Genomic DNA, 24,187 nt, shown 5'->3' on the forward strand with positions numbered 1-24,187 from the left:
GACGTTAAGCGTCCACTTCCATGGCGTCGCCGAAAGTCACCACGGTTTCCTCTATGTCCAAAAGCTCACGGACGTTTTCTCTCAACACACCTGTGGTGCCTCTGGGGAAAACGTAGTTTTTGGCCTTTTGAGATCTAACATTAGGTGTAAGGTAATTTCTGTAGAGCTCGGCATCCTTGCCGACTTCCATGACACACAAGTCGACGTTGGAACCGGAACCCAAATCGTTCCAGATACCCGACTCAATGGCATCGGCGCACAACTTCATGGCCTCTTCCTTGGTCATGTCTTCCTTAAAGTGGGTTTCCAACACAGCCATGGCAGCCAAGGAACCGGATCCCAACGACTGGTACTTACCAACGTCAGTAGACCCGTGGGCCTGGACTGACAACAAGTGTGCGCCAGTAGGGTCCACGCCAGCCACAATTAAGTAAGCGCCCAAGTGTCCCTGATACTTGAACAAGTGCTGCTTTAACATGGTCAATGCGGTGATCACCCTAGGATCACGGTTCTGCAGTAATGAGTGCAACTCCAAGTTGGATGCTATCAATTGTGTAACCATCTCGGTATCGGCGGCGGTACCTGCACCAGCACACCAAATCTTGGGAGCCAAACGATGTAACTTTTCACAATTCTTGTCGGCAACAATGTCTCCTGCGGTGGCTCTGGTATCGGCAGCGATCACCACTCCGCCTTTGAACTGACATCCCACAATTGTGGTACCTGTAGATGTTGCGGTTGGAGCACCAAAACCCTTGGTGGTCAAGAAATGGTTTCTTTGGTAATTGTCAAAGCTTAAGCCAGGCATTTTGTTCTGGGTGTCTTGTGTGGGGTGCCTGTGTCTTAAGAAGGGTAATGCTAGTAAGTATGATGTATATAGTCGTACTATCACCAGTTCCTGTAGTCGCTTTGCCTTCGAAATTTTGGGCGCGCTCGCACGACTCCACCTGTTTACCAAAAGTTTTCAAGCCTGATCTGAGCCTGGCATAAGATCTGGCAGCTTGACTAGGCGGGAAAAGTGGAATTGACCAATTGCCACACACCGCACGGGTCCAGGAATACTGTAACCAGCAACATCTGGAGACACACCTACCCCATGAACGACAGATACAGCTACGTGACACCAGCAAAGGTCAAGTGCTTGTTGGTGCCGATAAATGGCTGTTCCCAGTCCAATTTTGATAGATACGTGGATATCATACGAAGCAGTGCTAGTGAGGTCAGACTATTGGACATCACCCCCAACACAGCCCTCCATTACTTCAATCCTCAGACATTTCCTAACGGTAGAATAATATTTGACTTCGTGACTACTGCCCCTGATAGCGAATCAATATTTTTGCATGATTTCGAACCTTTCAGAAAGACTTTCATTATCTTGGGAATAGGCAAATACGCCTCCCAAGTGGATCCCCAAGAATCCATAGCTCAGTTGAAGAAGCGATACCCCAGCTCGATTGTACATAAGTTGATTTCATTCGACACCCCCAACCCTGAGCACAAGCATGCCTCCGACGATCAACTTTCCTTCTTCCACGATGGGTCCATGGATCACAATATTACCGCCATGGAAACTATTATGTGTGACGTCAGTGGCCATTTTTTGTCTGCCTTGGATAACTATGCATCATCATACTCAAATATCACATTGAGGTCTCCTGTGTCTATTACCGATAGTCATACGTTGACCAAGACTATTCATCAGGCTCAGAAAAGATTGAGTTCGGGCTCGACCTCTTTCAAAGCGTCATTCTCCAGCTCCAATCCGAATCAGCCACCCACCACTGACCCGAAATCTAAACCGCAACAACGTCATATTGGCAGACAGTCGAAATTGATGGGGAATCTTTATCTATTGGCTGGTAAATACAATCAAGCATTACAACTGTTTACAGATTCTTTGGTCAATTTAAAGAAGTGTGAAGATTTTCTTTGGCTTGGAAGTGCGTTGGAAGGCATTGGAATCAGCTGCTTATTATTGCAATACGTCCATCTGGCATACCAGCTCCCAAGTCAAACAATTTGTAGCGTTCTTCAAATCTCAAAAAGCAAATTGCACTCATTGACTACAGCATCCGATAGTGAAGTCTCGTCCCCTAAAAGAATGTCTGTTGATGCACCTTCACATAGCAATGGACGTACATCGATCCACCTTTCCAAACCGTCACAGAACCAAAGAAACTCAAATCTTTCACCAAGAAATTCTACAAGCAGCAATTTGAGTTTTAACTTCGGCTCCAGTCCAGATTTGTCCTCTTTGCCATTACCAACATTCATCAAGCTCATTTCTTCCAAAGTCATGCATTTTTACAATCTTAGTACCAATGATTACGAAAACATGGTGCCTGATATAGTGTATGTGGAGTCTATATTGCGTACCATAAAGTACATGATTGGCATCTACTTAAGTGGTAATGAATTGGACTCGAGCGTTATTGATCATATTATCAAAGCCACAAGAATTCCTGAGCATGCTGCTGATAAGAATCATTTTCTGAAAGCAGATATCCTAGCAGAAATTGAGAAGGTTTTCTCATTACAGTTGGTGGATATGGGAATCACTGATCAATGCCGTATTTATTGCTCATTAGCATCAATGTACTCGGACTTAAGACTTTATAGAAAACGGGCATTGATCTTAAGAACATTGTTGGTGGGAATTTTGCCTAAGTTGGAACAACATGTTCTTCAAACACAGTCAGATTTGGATGAAATTACCACCAGTATCAATGGTTTAGCGGATCGGAAAGATCAAACTTCAAGTATCCGGGATATCTTTAATTATTTGTTTGCCACATATAATATCAATTGCGAATCAGAAAGTTATTCTGAAGCAGCGTATGACCATTCACAAGGTAATTGGACTGCGTTACAAATCCTGTTGATCAGACTATGTTTGAGAATATCTGAGATCCTTAAGGATTGGTCCTTCATACTAAAGTTGTGCACATTATTGTTAACCCGATTCACGCATTGTTTAACTGCAGAAGATCAACAGAAGTTGAAGGAGAAGATCGATAATTTGATTTATCTTTCGAATCGAAACAAATTGAATCTTTCAACTAGTTATTGGGATCCTTTCTTGGTCAGAAGAGTCAAATTTATTACAAACCGTCATAAAGATGAACTCGTCTCGTTCCTCGAATACGAACAAATAAACAAAGGGGGTTTACCAAAGTCAGCCCCGCTGACAAATGGACCTATAATCTTCAATCCATACACCAAACAAAAGCCTTCGACTGTTAACAAAGATAAACTATTAATCAAGGACGAAATCTACCAGCTTAAGGTCCAGCTTCAAAATCCATTCGCTTTTGAAGTGGAAATAACCAATATATCCATTGTCACTGAAGGTGGCGTACGTGTGCAGACTTTGAGGAACAATATAAAGTCTATGGATCAACCCATTACAATCCCGTCATTATCCAATACCTCAACAATCAAGGTAAATGGCTTGAACAATAAATTGAGAAGCAACTCGAGTATGTTAAAAAAGCCACCAGCTGCGCAGTCTCCCTTGATCTCATCTTCACAGGGTGTTTCTAATGCTCTAGTAATACCTCCAACTTCGCTAGAACAATTCCTTGTCACATTCAGACCATTAGATGATGGGGATTTGACTATTATAGGATTTTACATCACCATTGATAATTGTGAAGAGCAATTCTTTAAGATCATCGACAAGGAAATCCTGAAACAAAACTTCAAAGTCAAGCCTCTGAAGTCGCCTGAGAATCAAAACGAAATAATCGAAAAAGTGAGTCGTAATTTGGAAACCAGTAACATTGAATCTAGGGTTGATTTAAAAAGCCTCTCCCTAACAGTTATTCCTCCACAACCAAGTCTCTCCTTAACACATGTCCTGGTAACTAATGGCTGGATTATGTTATTAGAGGGTGAGCAAATTCCATTCTCGATTTCATTAACTAATCATTCTAATGAACTTATCAATTATCTCTCGTTCTCATTTTGGGACTCAACTGTTGATGCTCTCAATAAAAAGCTCAATAGTAACGTTGGTAATCAACTATCAGCATCGGATATCTATGAAATTGAGTGGCACCTTTTGAAATTTAAACCATTCAAAATTCTCAATAAGGATGTTATAAGCAAGAAGTATGAAAAAATTTTACCCAGGAGTGATATTACCATTGATTATGAAATTACTGCAAAGCGTGGGATTAGAGAACTGAAAATCATATTGGAATATGCCCATAAGTTGGCAGATTTATCTAAGTCTTTCGTGAAATATGTGCAAGTCCCAATCAACTTGTCCATAATGCCATCATTGGAAGTCGTCGGATGTGATATTCTACCCCTTTTTTCCTCTTCATTACACGGTTTTGAAGGATTAAAGAGTGAGTATACTCATCAAAACTTGGAGGAAGTTTTAAAATTCATTACTAGCATTATCGATTCCGATACAAAGGACATCAGTGATTATTGCTTATTGATAATTGACTTGCGGAATTCGTGGAACGAAAAGCTTGTAAGTCATTTGGAATATGCAATTGAAAAATCGGTAACATTCGAAGTGGAGGATCTTATTGAGCCTGGAAAGACCTCAAGGTTCTTATTGCCAATGAAGCGTATCTCCAATGAGGACATCGATTTATCGAAACCAATTCCATCTTTAAGAAATAAACAATTTGTGAAAAACTATTCCCTTAGTGAACAAGATGAGATGCAAATGAGAGAATTATTTTGGTTGCGAAGTGTTATATTGGAGAATTTGAAAGGAACTTGGAGATCAGTTGGTGACAATGATGTAAGGCATGGTTATACTGAACTTCGTAACATTCGTTTGACTAACAAGATGGCAAATATCCTGATCCATAATCCTATAAGAATAACCAGCTCCATATTCTCTGACACAAGACCCACTGAACCTATCAAGAAGGTAGGAACTCAATATATTTTAAATATTGAAGAGTTCTATTTCTTGAGGACAACGATCATCAATAACTCGAATGTTAAAATCAAGGGAATTCTAAGACATCTTCCATTTNCAATTAGTGGGTTGAGCTCCTTGAGTTTGAACACTCCAAACTACTCACAAATGTCACTAGACAGAAGAATATTGATAAACGGTGTTCTTCAGAACTATCTAGGTGAGGACGGTGTTAATCCTGGGGACAGGATGGATGTTGACATTAGCTTTGTGATCTTAGAGAAGGGTGAATATGAATGGGGCTCGGTTTTGGAAGTCATGAACTCCAATACTATTCAAATAACTGAAAGAGAACCGATCAGCTTGTGTGCTGTCTAATTTTGCAGAATCTCGGTCGTTTTTATACGGTCTTAGGCCAATCATAAAAATGGGCTGGTTCGAATCAGCAAGGTCATGTTTGCTAGCTGTGCTAGCAAACTGAATTCATTATCTATATACAAGAATAAACTTTATTTATCAAATCTATTTTCTGTTGTCCAACTTGAATGGTAATTGTTGGGCACCTTCAGCCTCCAATTTCTCGATATATCTGGCTCTGGTCAAATCGTTGAATCTCTTATCTTGGAAATGCTTCACCCAACTAGCAACACACTTGCCTTCGAATTCCTTTCTCAACTTGCCACAATTGGACTCCACATTCTGTTGCTCTTTTGGATCTAATGAGTTGTCGATCTTGTTTTTGGTCAAGCACTCAAAGAACTGGTCGCGGGATTCCCAGCACTCCTTTCTCTTGGATTTGTTTGGTGGCAACTTTGGCACGTCTTCGTTCTGACTGAAAAACCCCATATTGATCGGCTAGTTGTTAACATCCCAAATGATGATTTTCGATGTATNTATGCTCACGTGCGAAATTGTCGTGTGCTTGTCAATGGGGTTTGATTTGGATTGAATAAGGCTAGTAGTCACTGCACCATTAAATAGAGAAATGATCCTCAGTCTGTGGATAATGCTTCATAATATGGAATGATGACTTTGTTGGCCCTAAGCATCTGCTGATTTTTGTTTTCTTATCATCATGAAGAATCTTGGAAAAGCCCAGATTCTTCATCGGGGCACGACCACCTTTCGATGGAGACGGTTTGTAAGACGAAACAGGTAAAACAGAGTTCAGAAGTACTGGTAATACGTCAGAATAATGTTTCATCGCACCACCGTTATTATTCTTCAACTACTTGCAAATAGAAACATACAGGAGCTTTGGTTATCATAGTGAATCGGATTGCAACCACGACTTGTAATTTAACTAAAATCAAGATCAAGAAATACTTGATCTTGATCTCAAAAAATACTTGGGTAGAATATTGCTTTAGATAGTGCACTTTAATAAATGCTTTAAATCGTTAGTGGTAGGCCAATACTGCTCTTGGAGAAATACTCCGCCAGAATACGGGTAACAATTTCATCCGCACTGAAAATTGGGTGCAACATCTCTCTAGTAATTAACCGCAAGCCAGATCATGATATTACAATGAAAAACGCTCAAATATACCTAATAATACTCTCGTAAAAAGAAGACAGCTCTGAAGCGAATCTGTCTCGGATACAGCATTCATGCGTATCCTCCACACAAATATGAAGAAACGAGCTCGTACGACTCGTAAGCGCACACACTCGGTTGGTCGATGCAATGCTACTGGTGCGAAGTGATGCTGGCAGTTGGAAGAGTATACTTTGTCAAAGTGGCCATAAACTGACTAACCCAGTTAGTGTTTTAGGTACGATCCTCCTCAACTCATTGGGAACAATAGGCGAGTACCGGCACACAACAGCGGCTTATGCTAGTGGCCCGAAAAGAAGTTCAACAACTTGACTGAAGTTAAAGCCTAAAAGCCTAGCTTATAGTGCAGCTTTGTGGGGCATTTTCTACCATAACAGACTGGGCCTATTTGACCGGAACTAAATCCCCGCCTTCCCGTATGGTCCTCAAGCAGCAGTGGTGGTTCCAGGGCGGGGTACTGGAAATTAAGAACATATTAGTTCGTGTTCGCCTACCCATTCTGGTATCCCCACCGAGTACCTCCGGGGTTCACGTGACCACGTCTTCACTGAAGCCATCGAGGGTCCCCCATCTCTGCTATATATAGATACCACTTCGACCTTCAACCACTCGTATCCAACCATGTCTGGCCCAACCGATCCTTCATCGCCAGTGATCCTTGCCGTACCCGAGGACGCCAACTTCCAGATCGAGCACGACACTCATGATGCTGAACACCCTATCTTCAAAATCAAATACCGTTCCAACTCCGTGATCTCCACTGGAGGATTATCAGAGATCTCCAACCTCGACACCCTCCCAATAGTCAAAGTCTTGGGAACAGGAGGTACCATCGCTTCTAAAGGGTCCAGCTCTCATCAGACTGCTGGCTACAAGGTCGATCTCACCATTGAAGAGTTGTGCATGTCCATTCCAGACTTGTCAAGCACATGTACCTTGGAGTACGAGCAAGTGTTGAACTTGGACTCCAAGGAGTTTGGTACCGAAGAGTTGCTCTTGTTGCATGCCAAAATTCAGGAAGATTTGGCCAAGTATGATGGAATTATCATCACCCATGGTACCGATACCATGGAAGAAACGGCATTCTTTTTACAGATGACAATCAACACCTATAAACCCATTGTTATGTGCGGATCAATGCGTCCTTCAACAGCCATCTCGTCAGATGGCCCAATGAACTTGTATCAAGCTATTGTGATTGCTTCGAGCAGGTCTTCGCGTGGTAGGGGAGTGTTGGTGGCCTTAAATGACAGGATTGGTTCTGGCTTCTACATCACAAAATCAAATGCCAACTCCTTAGACACATTCAAATCGATCGGTCAGGGATACTTGGGGAATTTTGTCAATAACGAAATCCATTACTACTACCCAGCTGCAAAACCGTTGGGAATACGTTACTTTAACTTGAACCTTGCGTCAAAGATCGACCTCCCAGAAGTTCCCATTCTTTTCGCTCACCAAGGCTTAAATAATAAAATTATAGAGATAGCCATAGAACAATTGGGTGCAAAAGGTTTGGTTTTAGCTACCATGGGTGCAGGATCAATGGCCGACAAGTCCAACGAATTCATCGCAAAATTATGTCAGAAATACGGAGACAAATTCCCCGTTATTTACTCAAAGAGAGCCATGGATGGTATGGTTCCAAAAGGCTCGCTTCCCCAGTCTGTCGGCTCCGACCTGATACCCTTTGACTGTGCTATTGCACTGGGATACTTGAATCCACAAAAGTCTAGAATTTTGTTACAATTGTGTTTGAACGAAGGTCTCAATTTGTCTGAAATCAAACATATTTTCGGAGGGGTTTACGGCGGTTAGATAAATTGTATATTAGTTGCATAATCAAAATAGATAGTTGCGTGGGAAATTTGTTAGCAATAAGGACACTATGTCAATTAACCTTAAAAGAATAGCCAGGGGCGCCAATAATAGAACAATAAATAAATGCGAGTGAAGTTCATTGTCAGAATGCTTATGATCTATCATAAGCAGCCTCAACCTTTTCTTTGCAAGACTCGAGAATCTTCTTTCTTTGCAACTTTTGGGCAGAAGTAACAAAACCATTTTGAGGAGTCCACTCATCGTCCAACAATACAACTGCTTGGATGATTTCGATACCCTTCAATCCTTGAGACTTACCAGTAGCAGCAAGAGACTTTTGCACAGCATCAGCGACCTTCTTTTCTTCGCAAAGGTGAGACAATTCCTTGGAGCTCAATTCATCCTTTGAGTAGATTCTTTCATCAATCAACAAACTCTTAAGAGCTTGTTCGTTAGGCAAAACGATAGCAATTGGCTTAACCTTTGATTGGTCGGCGTAAGCACATAAGTTGAGCACAACTGGGTTAGATCTGTAAACAGATTCCAACTTCTCCAATGCGATGTATTCACCGTTCAATGTCTTCACCAAGTTCTTCTTACGGTCAATAACTCTCAAATTACCATTTGCGGTCCATTCACCAATGTCACCAGTTCTGAACCAACCATCTTCAGTGAAAGCTTCGGCAGTTTCCTTCTCGTTCTTATAGTACTCCTTGACGATAGACTTACCAGAAAGAAGAATTTCACCTTGGTTGTGCTTAGCGTAGTAACCTGCATCAGCGACATCAACCAATTTAGCGGTAACTGCACCAGTCAAGGTACCAGCAACATCGTATTCGAAATGATCAACCTCACAAATAGTAGTTTGGGCACAAGTTTCAGTCAAACCGTAACCAATCAACATTGGAGCGATCAAAGTAGAAATGAAAACTTGTGTATCCTTGGAAATTGGAGAACCACCGTTCATAATAATTCTCAATTCACCACCAGTGGCAGCCTTGATCTTCTTGAAAATGATGTCAAAGATAGAAGCACCTGGGATGTGGTAACTGCTGAAGGTAGTCTTGGCTTTGTATGCAGCCCAGAAAATCTTTTGGGTGAGTGCAGGCAAGGCCCTAACCTTTGCTAAGACACCCTTTCTGACTGATTCCCAAACAGCAGCAACACCGACCATAATGGTTGGCTTGAATTCTTGCAAATCGGATTGACAGTTCTTACAAGAGGCCTCAGTCAAGGTTTTAACATTGGCGTAACCCAAAGTTCCACCCCACCAAAGAGCACTAAATTCAAAGACCAATTCAAAAATGTGAGCCAATGGCAAAAATGCAATAATACGATCGTGAGGTTTAACATCTTTTCTACCAACATTGGAAGAGACACCACCGACAGCGGCAATAATGTTGGCATGGGTAATAACCACACCCTTTGGATCACCAGTCGAGCCGGAAGTGTACATAATACAAGCAGTATCATCGGACTTTGGAGAAATCTTTGAAGAAAGTGGGGTTTCCTTACCCAATTCAATGATTTCGTCAAAGGAGAAGAACTTCAAGTCTGGTCTAACTTCCAAAAGCTTCTCCTTGGCAGCAACAGCGTCTTTGTAGAATTTGCCACCCAGACGCTTGTCACCCTCATCTATGGGTTCACTGTGGATAATGTACTTGACGGAGGTGGCTTTTTGTAATGGTCTAATCAATTGACTCAAGAGGGTGTTGTCGGTGAAAACAGCATTGGATTCGGTTTGGACCAAGGAGTGGGTCAATCCAGATTCACCCAAAGTGTCGTATGCGGTAACTACTGGGAGGGAAATGTGGGAGGCAGCCAAGAACGATTGGAGCCATTTCTTGGAGGTACCGGCAAAAAGGTGGAGCTTGTCCTTTTGGTTGGGTTCCAAGCCGGCAGCCACAAGTCCCGCGGCGATATGCCTGACGGTTTCACCCAATTGCTTGTAGGTGATGTAGTTGTACTTGGAGTATTCGTAGAAGGTCCAGTCCTTGTCGACCTTAGTTTCCTTGCCGTCCACAAACTTGGTGACCTTTTTGGTTTCGGTGTGGACTTCCAACAAGTCTCTCCAACCCATGGCTGGGCGGGAGCTGTTGCGATGGACCACTTCGTCCAAGAACTCTACCAAGTTAGTGGCCTTGGAGTCGTAGGGTCTTTCCACGGCGCCGTCCTTCTGGGCCAACTTTCTTCTGGGGGCAGTCTCGCCTGCCTTTGCTTCGCCAACGGCTACGGTAACGGGAGCCATGATGTCGAGACGATTGATTTAGGGATTCGATGGATTAAACCAGCGCCGCCGAAAAGAGCGAGAGTTTCGGTTTATATAGGCGCCAACATTTTTACAGGGTTTAGTGCGAGTGTGATCATGAAATAGCAACAGAGAGGGGAGTAGGAGGAGGGGCAGTATATTGCCGTTTTAGATACCACCGCCTTCCTATCACAGGGCGATGGTCCATGCAGGTAATTATCCCTAATACCTGGCAGAGGCAGTAGTAGCTAGTGGCAAAGTAGCAGTAGGAGCAGTAGCAGTAGTGCTAGTGGCGGTCACAGTGGACGTGGACGTGGACATGGACATGGACATAGACATGGACATGGAGTGGTGGTGGTATCCTACTTGGCGGTGGTCTCCGCTATTTTCTTGTCTCTGGCACCCAATAGGGCAGGCGTGGCAGCAGCGTGCCCTGGTGCGATGGTTCCTGATAAGAACTCGGCTATTGCAGTGCAGTCGGTGAGAGATGAAGCGGAGATACGGGCACGTGAGGTTCCAGTGACAGCCTGGGGTCAGCCTCCGTAATTGTGGCAGGGGTAACGGGTGGGGTATCGTTGCTGGCAGAGGGTGCACAGTACTACGAGGGGAGCGCAAAACGGGAGCTGAAGGAGTGAGAATTACTGGATTGGTGGCGAGCTACTGGGAGTTGGCTGCCCCGTGGGTGGTGCAGCGGCTGCTGCCACCATTGAGTGGCCAGCACGCCTGGTGGTCCCCGCCACGGCCACAGGGATCGGTTCTTCCGAGGCACTGGATGTGGGAAAATGTTGTGGAGATTGTTTCCTGCAGACAATTCTGTTGGGTCCCTTTTTACTTGATTAGGCACCGAGACTTCGGACTGCAGGCAGAGTGGCGAAAGTGGCTGCAAGAGCATGGGCGACACCACCTGCCATTGGACTATCACAGGAAGATGGCCGTGTGCTCCGCCCGGCAGATGCATGATGCACCCGTCAAAATTCCCTGTTAGAGCCCAATGCTAGTGTCAAGCTGGCATGCGCGTGCGCTTACTAGCAACGGAGAGAACAGATAAGAAAGGGCGGACTGCATCCAGACGAGTGATCTGGATGGGCAGTAGGGATGTTTTCAGCCAGTTTGACTTCTATGCATTGTTAAGAGTGGCCAATGGCTAACTCGCACGGATCTTGACCCGGCCCCAGACGGATTGTTCGCTGCCACAATTCCAGCTCACTGCAAGCCACTGCAAAGCCCTGTAGTGCCCGGCACCACCATGGACCTCGGCTCATGCACCCTAACTACCACATTTTTTGACTGGGTTGATCGCTCGGGTAGGCCCGTAGCTAGTGCTTGTAATCGCCAACATGCAATTCGTACGCCAACGACGTTTTCTGCTACCAGAACCACCCCCTCGATAGAGCCTTTGCAATCGACTGGTAAATTTTAGCCGTGCGCTTCCTCGGCTTTAGAAATGCGATGAGTTGATTTCAGGCTGCCCGACGCATGCAGAATAGATTTCTGAGCGCTATGGCAATGGGTGCAAATCCTGCATGTATCTCTCGGTATTAGTACCACCTTCTTGCTACTATATTCAGGCAGAAAGGCAGCTGAAAAAACATCCTTACTACTCTTACCTCCCTCCACCCGACTGTTATACTCTGGGGTCTACCTACTACAACGCTTTTGGGTATCTGCTAGGATGTTTAATGGCATGGGTGCTTTCTGCATTAAGCCTGGCGGTATGTCTTTTCTGAAAGTGCTCTGCTATTCCCACAGCATTATAGTTTCTCATATATAACGTGGCTCAGCATGCCTGACGTCTCAACCTACAGTAGTTTGAAATTCTATGATTAATTGTAATGAAATACATAAGAGGTATGGACTAGCTATCCCGGTTAGATGATATGATATTAATATGAACGAGAAGATTAAACCTGTAATCTTTCTTCGAATCTCAACTCGTTGTTGATTGGCAATCCAACCAACAATCTCAACAAGTTCTCCAAAGCTTGTCTTTGCTTGTTCAAACCGTTGATAGGCTTGAATCCTGGCTTGCTCAAAGGTGCCTTCAACCAGTAACTCAACAAGGTCAACACGGCGTAGAAGTCGTGGTACTTTTCGTCGCTTTCGTCAGCACGCTTGTATTGGACTCTTTGTAAGAATTCGGTGATGATGACCAAGTCAATGATCAATGGAGTAGCCAACAAGGAGTCTTCACAGACGTTGTGGATACTAATTTTGTTGTGACCTCCCAACATCAATTCGGAGTAGTATTCGTCCATAGCAACCTTGGAGTCACCAACGGCAGGCAAGTACTTAATGACGATACAGTGATCGATCTTCTTACCGTTTTCTTCATTGTACAAAATCTGGTTGGACTCGATGATATCGTCAACGACAGATTGCTTGGAAATTTCCTTGGAACGGAATTGCTTTGGAGCACTCAAGTTGTAACCATCGTTGTTACCCAAGTGATTGTATGAAGCAATGGAAACTGGACGAATACCAGCATCAACCAAGAATTGGGCCAAGACAGACTTGATCTTGGTTTGACCACTCTTGAAGTCATCACCACCAATGAAGGTGTTGTATCTTTCAGCCAATTCAATGACACCTGGAACGAAGGTGTTTTGAGGAGAACCGTTGATGTATGGGACGTTTTCCAAAATGGAAGCAACGGCGAAGATAGTGGATGGAGCAACTTCCTCGTGGTTGTTCTTGATGGCTTCCAACAAGTTATCAGCAGTGTCATTGACCTTGTCAATTAACTCAGCATATCTTTCAGTGTTGGCAGTCCACAAGACAATAACCTTGTCCAAGTTGTTTTGCTTCTTGAAGTCACGAATATCAGTTCTGACCTTTTCGACATCGGCCCACTTGTTGTTGGTGTTAACTTCACCACCCTTACCAGTGTTGAAAACGTTGTCAGCACGTTCCTTTTGGTTCAAGGCAATGAAATCTGGGTAGTAAATGGAGGACAATGGCTCAATGTCTTTGAGGTATGGGCGCAACTTCTCTTGCAAAGAAACATCCAAGACCTTGGCTCTCTTCATAGCTTGGTCTAATGGAGCCTTGCTGATATCCCAACCACCGACGACCAAATCGTTAGGGTTGACGAATGGAACAATAGAGTTAAATGGGGCATAGACATCGTTACCATCGGCATCAACACCGATCTTGACGGTGGAAGATTGGGTGACCGAACCGTAGTAGTTTGGCTTGACAACACCTTCCTTGGTTTCGAAGGAAATGTTGCTCTTGTTAGCCAAAATGGAACCAACCAAGGTGGTACCGTTGTTACCACCCAAACCAACCAACAACAACCCAGTCTTTGGGGTCTTCAAGTCAAGCTTGAAATCATAGTCAATGGCAGTTGGAGTGACGTTCAAGTTACCTTGTGCGTCCTTCTCAACGAGAGAGTTTTCATAGGTGAACTTGGTGATTAAAGTATCATCTGTTCTGACGGCCTTACTGGATTTGAAGTTGATAGACATTGTGGAAATAGATCTTGGTTGAGTAGGTTTAAAGAAGATAGATGAGGGGGGATTCGTGCTCTTCTTATAGTTTTTGACAACAAGCACAAGCAATTGTTGAGTCGGTGGGCGGGTAGCGAACTACCCGTAGATTTACACATTCATACGTGTATTTTGCCCTTTTCATGCACGCCCCCTATGTTCCTCACCATCACCCGGCGAAGTTTCGGCGAAATGGGCAAAGTCCCCCCTCTCAACATATCACAAAACACACAATTAAGGAAACTATAACAATATGTTCATACCTGCGGCTTTTTTTAAGCTTTGAGTTCCCATCCGCAAACCCCTCATGAGCAATCGAAGACTTTGGATTGGGCCAAAGTCCCCATTCTACCATCACTATCTACTGAGCCTCAAGAATTCGTAGGGCCCACTTCATTAAACAGTACTCTGTATGCACTCGTTGGAGATCACCGATCCTATTGGGAATGTAATCCACAGACAAGCATGTGCTGGTATTGTTTTCGGCCGCTGGTGCGTTTTGTGTAATTTATTTCGGCGAAATTTCTCGTAGTGTACACATGGTGGTTGTGAGTCTGGCACACTGGAGGCAGTTTTATTGGCTGAAGGCTATCAGGATATAGGAGTACTGTTGAGTTTCACTTCTGTGTGCGTCCATCTACCCTACCAATTCAAGAATTTGATTGGGTGGGGGTCGTCAATTGGAACGTTCTAGTGCCAGTGGTTAAGCGCACCAGCGAATCACATTGTCCACGCTTGTGGCCAGACGGCAATATCGGCATTAGAGCCCAACATGTAACATGGTTGATCTAACTACCAGTACAACACTTGTTTACGTAGGGCTCGCCGAGTTGAGTCGTCAAATCACGTGCTATATGTTGTTTTGTAGTCCTCCACAAGAGAACCATGACATTCTCTACAACTTACGTAGCATTCTCACATTGTGGGATTCATCCGATTCCACTTCTAATGGGCCTGGAAGTACAACGCATCAATTTTAAAATCTAATGCTTATTCTCTCCCACGAGAACTATCAGTTCATCTTTGGATCCATTACCTATTAAGTGACAGAGTGTATTAGTCCCGTCCCATTTTCTGCAACATACTTCAAATTTAAAATGGCCGAATTGACCTCAATTCTCTGGCACTCTCAAGTGGCGTATCTGGAGATCTAGCAGCTTGCTACGAAAACAACATGATGTATAAACACTACTAAGTTCTTTAAATGGGTTAATTAAGATTTGTTAGTTCAATTACTTACAATTGATATCATCATACTTCTGGAAGCAGGAGTGTAACATTGTCTACGCTTCAGAGTTGCCCAATAACTGCAAATTAACTGGCCAAAGTGAGGATCTCTCAAAGTAATGAAAGAAAGCCCGCACGTTTAAGTGCAACATTTTAGTAGAGCTGTACTTTATCCAACTGATTTGGCTCACAATCTAACCTACGCTTGCATTGAATAGGGCATCATTAAAAGCAGAAAAAAGAGAGAGAAAATTGGATCGGCAATTACTAGATACAAGTACTTTATGCTAAAAGAATAATCAATAGGGCTTTCCCGCATAGGCTTTCTATCCTAACACTTTGGGAACGATTACCCTAATTGATATGCGTAGCATCCAATAAATTGACGGTTGGGGATATCAAAGTTGGTCATTGGAGTTGATGTCACGAATTCTATCTGATATACCATTAGCTCTTCAGTGTCTTTGTTGGAAAGTCTAATGAAATAAATTTTAAATGGAGAAAATAGCACGACCTGGGTTAATTTTGCCTACAAAGGTGCCAACAATTTTAATAGTGGCTCTTCTGCCTATTATGGACTTTAATTGTTGTATGGCACTAGCTTGAGGTATTTTCCCTTCTTTCTCAAATTGGCAAAGGTATACGCCGCAATGGTAAGTAAACTTTGTAGCTGCAAATCGGATTTGCCAGGTGAGAAAATAGCAAGAGTTGGGCTCTTGCACATCCAAACTGGCCGGAAAGTAGTTTGTGTAGGGTGATTTACGTCAAAATAGGTCTTATTTAGCGACGTTACAAATAATACTCGAGTTTTCCAGCCGCCACTGCTTGGTATAGTGCATAAACATCTTATAAATTATAAATTGATCTTCAAATACGGAAGTCTAATGGTCCATTTGAGCCAAGGGTATAATATTTTCAAATCTCAGTTATTCCGGTCGCTGGTTGTAGCTGGATTGGGGCAAGGCCAAAGAAATATTTTTATTACGAGAAGAAGAGCATTAGCTTGTTATTCGTGGGCTCTGGGGTGAGCAGAGCAGCAACAGACCTTGGGACTAACAGGCATGTTGAGCGATGTTCGCTAAGTATAATAGCCTCGCTGGTACAATAGGGAGGCTCGATAATGCAGTGCATTAGAAGCGATGATGCATTCCATAGTTCTCTACAGACCGCAGCAATCCTTCTTAAAACTGATCTCAAACCAATGCACTCCGGGTTTCTGACAATTGAAACGAGGCTGTTGCTGGGCTGGACCAGGCTGGCTGACGATCCGAAAATGCTACTAGTTGCCTAATGCGGACGTCACGTGACACAAGCCATCTTGGCCCAATTGTACTGGCACAGCGACGCCCTACGCCCACGCTGGGTGGCAATGGTGCGCTAGCAGGGCGGTGCTGAGCACGTCGACTGCCTCCAGTGTCACCCCATCCCTTCGTTGCTTGGTGGAGCTGTTGGTAGTGAGTAGGATGGAGCCATCGCGACGCGTCTGGCCAGTCGCGCCCAGCCGCACCCCAGAAAATAGTGTCCCCCTTCGGCAAAAACAACCAGCGGCGTGCGATCAGACCGATATCGTGAGGCAAAGGAGGAGCCCCCTAGTTCACCAATTATAGGGGATACGTTCGTTGTTGCTGCTATTCTGAAACAAGCCTCCTGGCTCCCTGAATAGCCCTCTGGAACATAACCTGACAAGGGCCTATTGAATAGACTGGAACGTTTGTTCTACCAGGTGGTAACAATCGGACGTTCCTTGCAGACACTTTAGTGTCTAAAGCGAGCAACGTCTATTGTGCGCTTGGAGTACCGATTGGGGGTTGGGCCAGCACCCGCTGCACTAGTGGCCCAAACGGCCCAACGTAGATCGAAGTGTAATTCGGACACTCCGAAACCTTAGTTATACGGTGACAGAACGAGGCCATGATGTTGTACCAGAATCAAGCTCGTCTAAGACATTCCCAGACACCACGTCCTGTGCATTCCCCGGAACGCGTATTGTCCCTGCTACTGTTGATACCCCTGAAGTAACAACGCTGTCGTGAACTTTCGCGGTGATACAAAGTCGCAGGAATTTTGCACCTAAACCAACCAGCTAGACCAGAGGCTCCAGTGTCGGGGGAGCTTTGACAATGGCTTGCTCGCCCGTCCCCACAGCACACTAGCAACCATATTTTTCATGCTGGGCGTATTATCTGGCCTTCTCCCGGAAGTGGTGTCATTAGCCTATGGTTGTTTGGCATCGATATTTTTATCAGCCATTGTGAAAAATAATGCAGCCATGCCATGCATGAATCTACTCCCAAAGGGATACACTAATTACAGAAAGGGATTGCCAAAATAGACACGGTTCCCTGCACCTTCTCTGCAACCAGAATCTGGCATGTATATATATATCCACCATGCCTCCCCATCCTGGCCTCTCATCACTATCATCCCGACCCCAGAAATCCAGCTAGAGTTCACCACTCCACACTCCTTTGTCACTCCTTTCTCTCTCCCACTCCTGTCGTTCCTTACGTACCCATGCTTCTCTTCCTCACCCTCATTTTAAACTCACTTCTTGTGGTTGCAGCTTCTGGCGACGTCGTTCTTTACTGGGGTCAAAACTCCGATGGCAACCAAAAGCCGTTGGCCGAATACTGCCAGTCTTCCTCAGTGGACATCGTGGTCCTTTCCTTCCTTTATGCCTTCCCCAACAACTTCCAATTGAACTTTGCCAACGCCTGTGAAGGCTCTTACACTCCTGATGGAACCTTACACTGTCCTCAAATGGCCAAAGATATCAAGACCTGTCAAGGCTTGGGCAAGCAGGTGTTATTGTCCTTGGGTGGTGCCTCTGGTGCCTACGGTTTCTCCAGTGACTCCCAAGCCAGCGACTTTGCCACCACCTTGTGGAACAAGTTCGGTAAGGGGACCGATGACTCCTCAAACAGACCTTTCGATGATGCTGTGATTGACGGATTTGACTTTGACATCGAAAACAACGACCCAAGAGGTTACGCTGCCTTAGCCACTTCCCTCAGACAACTCTTCGCCAAGGACTCCTCCAAGAAATACTACCTCTCCGCTGCTCCCCAATGTCCATACCCTGATGCCTCTGTTGGCAAGCTTATGGAAAATGCTGACCTTGACTATGCCTTCATCCAATTTTACAACAACTACTGTGCTCTTGGCTCCCAATTCAACTGGGAAAAGTGGGAGGAATATGCTGAAAATGTCTCTCCTAACAAGAACATCAAGTTGTTCCTTGGATTGCCAGGAAGCACCAGGGCTGCTAACAGTGGATACACTGAGATTTCTACCATCAAGCAGTACTTGGATCAATTCCAAAACTCCAAGCACTTTGGTGGATTCTCTCTTTGGGATGCCACTTCTGCCTGGACCAACACTGGATCTGATGGAGAAAACTATGCACAACAATTGAAGGGATTGGTCGGCTCCGGCTCCTCTCCTAGTGAAACCTCCACCAGCTCTACTGCTGCTCCAACTTCCACTGCTGCTCCAACTTCCACTGCTTCTCCAACTTCCACTGCTTCTCCAACTTCCACTGCTTCTCCAACCTCTACTGTTACTCCAACCTCTACTGCAGTCCAAACTTCCACCTCCAATTCCTTCCCAACCAGAGTTCCAACCACTCTCACCACTGTCACTTCGACTAGTGCAAGTGAAGTGGTTACTTCCTCGGAAGAAGAATCTTCTACCTCGGAATCTGTGCCAACTACTAGTGCCCAAACTACTGAGACAAGCAGCTCTGTTGCTCAGACCACTGAAACTAGCAGTTCGGTTGTGCCAACCTCTGAAACTAGCAGTACTGTTGCTCCAACCACACAAAGCAGTTCGGTTGCACCAACTACCCAAAGCACTTCTTTCGTCCAACCAACGAGCACTTCCCTCGCTGGTGGTGACACAACCTCCTCCACTAATGTTCCAAGTTCAAGTAGCCAACAGAGCGCAAGTGGAACCACTAGTGGGGCCATTGCTTCATCGGTTGTGACTCCAATTGTCAAGCCCACCACTGAGTACGTCCAGGGACACTTGGTTACCACTTTCCAAACAGTCTACAAGACTGTTGCTACGACTCGTATCATCGCCACTGTCACCACCCGTGTGTAATTGTACGGTCAAATACCCTCCTTTCTAATACCCTCTGTTTTCTAATGATTTTTTTCTTTAGTTCTAGAGCCAGCTCTATAATACAAATGAATAATGATAAAAAACCTTGTAAGCCACATTCTCCTACTTGATTGCTTGTGAGTACTAAATTAGATTGTTTCGTTCAGTCTTGATTGCCATTATCGAGTCTTTGTTTAAAATTAGCAGGCTGACCGAGCTCTATAATTTGTAATTTTTTGCAATTTTTTGAATAAACTGCGACCAGAGCAGAGATTGTAAACTACTACATTAAGACTTGTTGATATCGACAATGACGACAAGGTAATTAACACGACACTATGACAAAGCAACACCCGTCCAGATTTGTACTAATTATTATCTTTTTTTATTTAAATTTATTGACCACTAACTGTAGTTGCAATTCCATATTGAGTCCTGCAAGAAGACTCCGTGCTTTGGAATTAAGGTACGCCAGCTGAATCCCTTTCCCAGACCAGTTAACTACATCAAATAGGTCCTGTGGTTGCAACACAGTATCAGAGCCCCTTGGTCCCGTGTACTGAAGTGCTGGCAACACTAAATGGACCATTGGAAAGGTGGAGGTATTCATTTGACTTAATGCCTGAGCAGTCATGGTGGTGGGGCTTATCAAGAGCATGTAACTAGTGAGAACGGAGTTGGGGCCAGTTCTCTTTTTAACATGGTAATTGTAAATGCCAGCGAGTTCACGGACCAAGCTAGCAGTGATGCGACGGGATACGTTCTTACACTGGACCAAGACAGCTATATCCTTTTCCAACGAAATAGCCAGTGATGCAGCACCCCCCTCGATGGACTGTTTGACCAAGGACCGGCTAGAGACTTTTTCTGTACGGTCTAACTTCTCCTTGGAATAGGCGTGGAACTGACTTAGATCCCACTTTCCATAGAGATCCAACCCGTTGTCGTAGGCTCCTCCGGTTCGGATTAGTCCCTTGCACCGCAAGAATGATTCCAACATCTGCTTACTATACAATTCGTACAAAGTACCGTTGAAGTTGGCAGTCTCAAGGCTCACTTTATTGTGCTTGCAATAGTCCAAGTACTCCTGACACGTTTGGTAGCCACTCCCGCCCGAGAAATGGCGACAAAGACTGCCAGTACCAGCCCTGGCTTGACTACCCCACCGTTTGGAAGTCTGTAATGCCTTCAAACATATCATGAACTGGTGTTGTCGTGGTGTGTCACAAATTCATTTTTCAGATTGACGCGAGACACTTCTGACATATTATCCCCTTGATCATCACTCCACATCACAATAATGGTACACATCAACGGATTGTTAGCGGCATTGAGTGTCATTGCCTTGTGCGCCGCCTATTTACACGATGTGGCGCTTCATTACAGGTCGTTGGAGTCCAACACCAAGCACGAATGGGGGGTTTTGAGATACCACAGCGAACGCAACAAGGCACAATTCAAAGTCACCAATCCAGACTTGGAAATAGCGGGCCAGTACTGTCTCGGAACCAACGATATTCCTCACCACGAGTGCTTTGCCGTCATCGAGGGGTTTGCTACCCAGATAACTTTATTTTTGGACACACGTAACGATATTGCTGGGTTGGCTGTCACCGCCATCGGAGCTCCACAGACAACCCCCAACGTTGTGATAAACTCAGCGCAGGTTGCGCCCAGTCCCAACAAAACTCCCGCTGTCGATTCTTCGGGTGCAAAGAAGTCAAGTAAGCCAGCTACAGAAAAGATAACCAAAAAAAGGATTATCACCAAGACCGATGACGAGGGTAACGAGGTCGAGGTCGAAGTGGAAGAGGTGATCGAGGTGGCTGTGGACGAACGGAGTTGGATCCAGAAGAACTGGATCTATATTACACTCCCGCTCTTGTTCCTCATGTTGTCAGGCGGAGAAGAAAAGAAATAACGTAGAGCATTGATTAGCAATATAGTACCAGATAGCGTAACACGAAGTCATACAAACCGTGATTGTGGGGCCGGCCCCGTGTAATTTGCACCAATACTCCACAGCCAGTAGTAGTAAGATCTGTGCACCTTTGTCGCGGCAACGATGTCGCGGAGGAATGTCCGGGTCACCCCAAGATCAGCGAATCAGCATTGGAATATTCAACCATTACAAATCGGTGCTTGCACACCTAAACACAGCACAGAAAAATTTGTGGCCATAGGCAGTGGAGATATTGTAACCCAATAGAAACATACCCGGGTCTCATATCTAAAACTAATTGACGTTAGTGGAATCTAGTTAAAGATTCTATAGATACTTGAATTGAGCTTGACCCGAATACTTTTCCACAAGGCCCAGGGGTTTATTCACATATCATTTTAGCACCCATTGGCTCCCGATAAAGTTGTCTAGATATCAACACCACAATGTCCCTCAGAACTCAACTATTAAGAGGCAGCAAGCGTTTCATATCCGCTTCTTCTAGAAAGATGGCCGATGTGGAAGTGATTGTCGATGGCCGTAAGGTGTCGGTTGAAGCCGGTTCCTCCATCATTCAAGCAGCTGAATTGGCTGGTGTCACCATTCCTCGTTACTGTTACCACGACAAATTGGCTATCGCTGGTAACTGCCGTATGTGTTTAGTCGACGTCGAGAAGATGCCAAAGTTGATTGCTTCCTGTGCTATGCCTGTCCAAAACGGCATGGTGGTGCATACTGATTCCGAAAGAGTCAAGAAGGCCAGAGAAGGTGTTACCGAAATGTTGTTGGAAAACCATCCTTTGGACTGTCCAGTTTGTGACCAAGGTGGTGAATGTGACTTGCAAGAACAGTCTCAAAGATATGGTTCTGACCGTGGTAGATTTACTGAAGTCATGGGTAAGAGAGCCGTTGAAAACAAGGCAATTGGTCCATTAGTGAAAACTTCCATGAACAGATGTATCCACTGTACCAGATGTGTCAGATTCATGAACGATGTTGCTGGTGCCCCTGAATTGGGTACTGCTGGTCGTGGTAACGATATGCAAATTGGAACATACATAGAAAGAAACATCAACTCAGAAATGTCTGGTAACATCATTGACTTGTGTCCAGTTGGTGCCTTGACATCCAAGCCATACGCCTTCAGAGCTAGACCTTGGGAATTGAAGAGAACCGAAACCATCGATGTTATGGATGCAGTTGGTTCTAACATCAGAGTTGACGCCAGAGGTATTGAGGTCATGAGAGTTTTACCTAGATTGAATGACGAAGTGAACGAAGAATGGCTTTCTGACAAGTCGAGATTTGCCTGTGACGGTTTGAAGACTCAACGTTTGACCACTCCTTTGATCAGAAATGGTGACAAGTTTGAAACTGCTACCTGGGATGAAGCTCTTTCTACTGTTGCTGCTGCTTATGCCAAGATTGCACCAAAGGATAATGAAATTAAGGCCATTGCTGGTGCTTTGACCGATGCTGAGTCTTTGGTTGTCTTGAAGGACTTGGTCAACAAATTAGGTTCTGAGAACGTTACCACCGACGTTAAGTCTGCTGTTGAAGCCCACGGTGTTGACATCAGATCCAACTATATCTTCAACACCTCTATTGAAGGTATTGAAGATGCTGACCAAATCTTGTTGGTCGGTACTAACCCTAGACACGAAGCTGCTGTCTTGAATGCCAGAATTAGAAAGGTTTGGTTGAGACAAAACTTAGAAATCTCTGCTGTTGGCCAAGAATTCGAATCTACCTTTGACGTTTCCAACTTGGGCGCTGATGTCAAGGCTTTAGAAAAGGCATTATCCAGTGAAGTTGGTGAGAAATTGGCCAAGGCTAAGAACCCATTGATCATTGTTGGTTCTGGTGTTGCTGAATCCGAAGACGCTCAAGCTATCTACAAGTTAGTTGGTGACTTCTCTGCTAAGAATGCTAACTTTAACACCGGCGAATGGAATGGTCTCAACTTGTTGCACCGTGAAGCTTCTCGTGTTGCTGCCTTGGATCTTGGTTTCGCTACTTTAGACCCTGAAGTCGCTGCTACCAAAGCTAAATTCATTTACTTATTAGGTGCTGATGAAATTAAGAACCAAGATATTCCAAAGGACGCCTTTGTTGTTTACCAAGGTCACCATGGTGACTTGGGAGCTTCATTTGCTGATGTCATTTTGCCAGGATCTGCTTACACCGAAAAGGCTGCTACCTACGTCAACACTGAAGGTAGAGCTCAATCTACCCGTGCTGCCACCAACGCTCCTCAAGCCGCTCGTGAAGATTGGAAGATTATCAGAGCTTTGTCCGAATATTTGAATGCTAAGTTGCCATATGATGATATTCTTGCTGTTAGAACTAGATTAGGTGAGGTTGCCCCACACTTTGTCAGACACAATGTTATTGAACCCGTTTCCAAGGACATCGCTCAAATTGGTTTCCTTGATTTGGTTAACAAGAACAAGTCTGCTAAGATTGTTGGCGGTGCTTTGAAGAACCCAATTGATAACTTCTATTTCACTGATGTCATCTCCAGATCTTCTCCAACCATGGCTAAGTGTATCTCTGCCTTTGGTGCTAAAGTTGACAAGATCACTGACTCCAAGCCAGACATTAACTTTTAATTAAGTCGATTCTCAATACCTTACCAACTGCATAATCATATTTATTCTACTGGAGTGACCATCCTACCAATGCTCCAACAAAATTAGCAATGCTATAAAATTCATACAATAGAAATTGGAGGCATGAGAACTACACAGTGCTATATGCGGCACATTCTCCACTATATTTGAATTGAATTCTCATACTTGTTCTCATATAAACTTATCTTCAAAATCCGTTTTCCTAAGCATTTCCTTCTTTTTTTATCTCATATCTTCATTGATTATTAATACACATTAAAAAGTATAAAAGTATA

At 44.3% G+C, this 24,187-nt stretch overlaps 11 protein-coding genes across 11 annotated transcripts; 6 read left to right on the forward strand and 5 right to left on the reverse strand.

Moving 5' to 3' along the window:
• Window positions 1–4: 4 nt before the first annotated feature.
• On the reverse strand, window positions 5–808 carry PUP1 (proteasome core particle subunit beta 2; the record flags this gene model as incomplete). Its single annotated transcript, XM_020210183.1, has 1 exon — window positions 5–808. The coding sequence occupies one exon, from the start codon at window positions 806–808 to the stop codon at window positions 5–7; it is 804 nt and encodes a 267-aa protein (XP_020064715.1).
• A 288-nt stretch (window positions 809–1,096) lies between these two features.
• On the forward strand, window positions 1,097–5,269 carry CANTADRAFT_20899 (uncharacterized protein; the record flags this gene model as incomplete). The annotated part of the gene is made up of 1 exon (XM_020206630.1): window positions 1,097–5,269. One exon carries the CDS (start codon window positions 1,097–1,099, stop codon window positions 5,267–5,269), a length of 4,173 nt encoding a protein of 1,390 aa, XP_020064716.1.
• Window positions 5,270–5,413: 144 nt separating this feature from the next.
• Window positions 5,414–5,737, reverse strand: CANTADRAFT_50566 (uncharacterized protein; the record flags this gene model as incomplete). The annotated part of the gene is made up of 1 exon (XM_020209840.1): window positions 5,414–5,737. The coding sequence occupies one exon, from the start codon at window positions 5,735–5,737 to the stop codon at window positions 5,414–5,416; it is 324 nt and encodes a 107-aa protein (XP_020064717.1).
• A 1,333-nt stretch (window positions 5,738–7,070) lies between these two features.
• On the forward strand, window positions 7,071–8,267 carry CANTADRAFT_20901 (asparaginase; the record flags this gene model as incomplete). Its single annotated transcript, XM_020206631.1, has 1 exon — window positions 7,071–8,267. One exon carries the CDS (start codon window positions 7,071–7,073, stop codon window positions 8,265–8,267), a length of 1,197 nt encoding a protein of 398 aa, XP_020064718.1.
• Window positions 8,268–8,421: 154 nt separating this feature from the next.
• Window positions 8,422–10,518, reverse strand: FAA4 (long-chain fatty acid-CoA ligase; the record flags this gene model as incomplete). Its single annotated transcript, XM_020210189.1, has 1 exon — window positions 8,422–10,518. The coding sequence occupies one exon, from the start codon at window positions 10,516–10,518 to the stop codon at window positions 8,422–8,424; it is 2,097 nt and encodes a 698-aa protein (XP_020064719.1).
• An 880-nt stretch (window positions 10,519–11,398) lies between these two features.
• On the forward strand, window positions 11,399–12,315 carry CANTADRAFT_25536 (uncharacterized protein). Its single transcript, XM_020207452.1, has one exon. The coding sequence runs from the start codon at window positions 11,765–11,767 to the stop codon at window positions 11,936–11,938; it is 174 nt and encodes a 57-aa protein (XP_020064720.1). The 5' UTR covers window positions 11,399–11,764; the 3' UTR covers window positions 11,939–12,315.
• Window positions 12,316–12,419: 104 nt separating this feature from the next.
• Window positions 12,420–13,985, reverse strand: INO1 (inositol-3-phosphate synthase; the record flags this gene model as incomplete). The annotated part of the gene is made up of 1 exon (XM_020206632.1): window positions 12,420–13,985. The coding sequence occupies one exon, from the start codon at window positions 13,983–13,985 to the stop codon at window positions 12,420–12,422; it is 1,566 nt and encodes a 521-aa protein (XP_020064721.1).
• Window positions 13,986–17,792: 3,807 nt separating this feature from the next.
• Window positions 17,793–18,866, forward strand: CHT3 (Cht3p; the record flags this gene model as incomplete). The annotated part of the gene is made up of 1 exon (XM_020208589.1): window positions 17,793–18,866. A coding segment is annotated over one exon (1,074 nt), but the record flags the coding sequence as incomplete, so codon positions are not given.
• An 865-nt stretch (window positions 18,867–19,731) lies between these two features.
• Window positions 19,732–20,445, reverse strand: CANTADRAFT_36098 (uncharacterized protein; the record flags this gene model as incomplete). The annotated part of the gene is made up of 1 exon (XM_020208665.1): window positions 19,732–20,445. A coding segment is annotated over one exon (714 nt), but the record flags the coding sequence as incomplete, so codon positions are not given.
• A 192-nt stretch (window positions 20,446–20,637) lies between these two features.
• Window positions 20,638–21,258, forward strand: CANTADRAFT_89248 (uncharacterized protein; the record flags this gene model as incomplete). Its single annotated transcript, XM_020211540.1, has 2 exons — window positions 20,638–21,121; window positions 21,239–21,258. The coding sequence occupies 2 exons, from the start codon at window positions 20,638–20,640 to the stop codon at window positions 21,256–21,258; spliced, it is 504 nt and encodes a 167-aa protein (XP_020064724.1).
• A 320-nt stretch (window positions 21,259–21,578) lies between these two features.
• Window positions 21,579–24,167, forward strand: CANTADRAFT_25541 (uncharacterized protein). The gene has a single exon (XM_020207453.1). The coding sequence runs from the start codon at window positions 21,726–21,728 to the stop codon at window positions 23,889–23,891; it is 2,166 nt and encodes a 721-aa protein (XP_020064725.1). The 5' UTR covers window positions 21,579–21,725; the 3' UTR covers window positions 23,892–24,167.
• The last annotated feature ends 20 nt before the right edge of the window (window positions 24,168–24,187 follow it).

The sequence above is a fragment of the Suhomyces tanzawaensis genome (assembly GCF_001661415.1).
Source record: "Suhomyces tanzawaensis NRRL Y-17324 unplaced genomic scaffold CANTAscaffold_3, whole genome shotgun sequence".
Lineage (NCBI taxonomy): Eukaryota > Fungi > Ascomycota > Pichiomycetes > Serinales > Debaryomycetaceae > Suhomyces > Suhomyces tanzawaensis.

What these genes read in the sequence shown, in the direction of transcription:
- CANTADRAFT_25536 (XM_020207452.1), top strand. Translation starts at nt 11,765, where the DNA reads ATGGACCTCGGCTCATGCACCCTAACTACCACATTTTTTGACTGGGTT.
- CANTADRAFT_25541 (XM_020207453.1), top strand. Translation starts at nt 21,726, where the DNA reads ATGTCCCTCAGAACTCAACTATTAAGAGGCAGCAAGCGTTTCATATCC.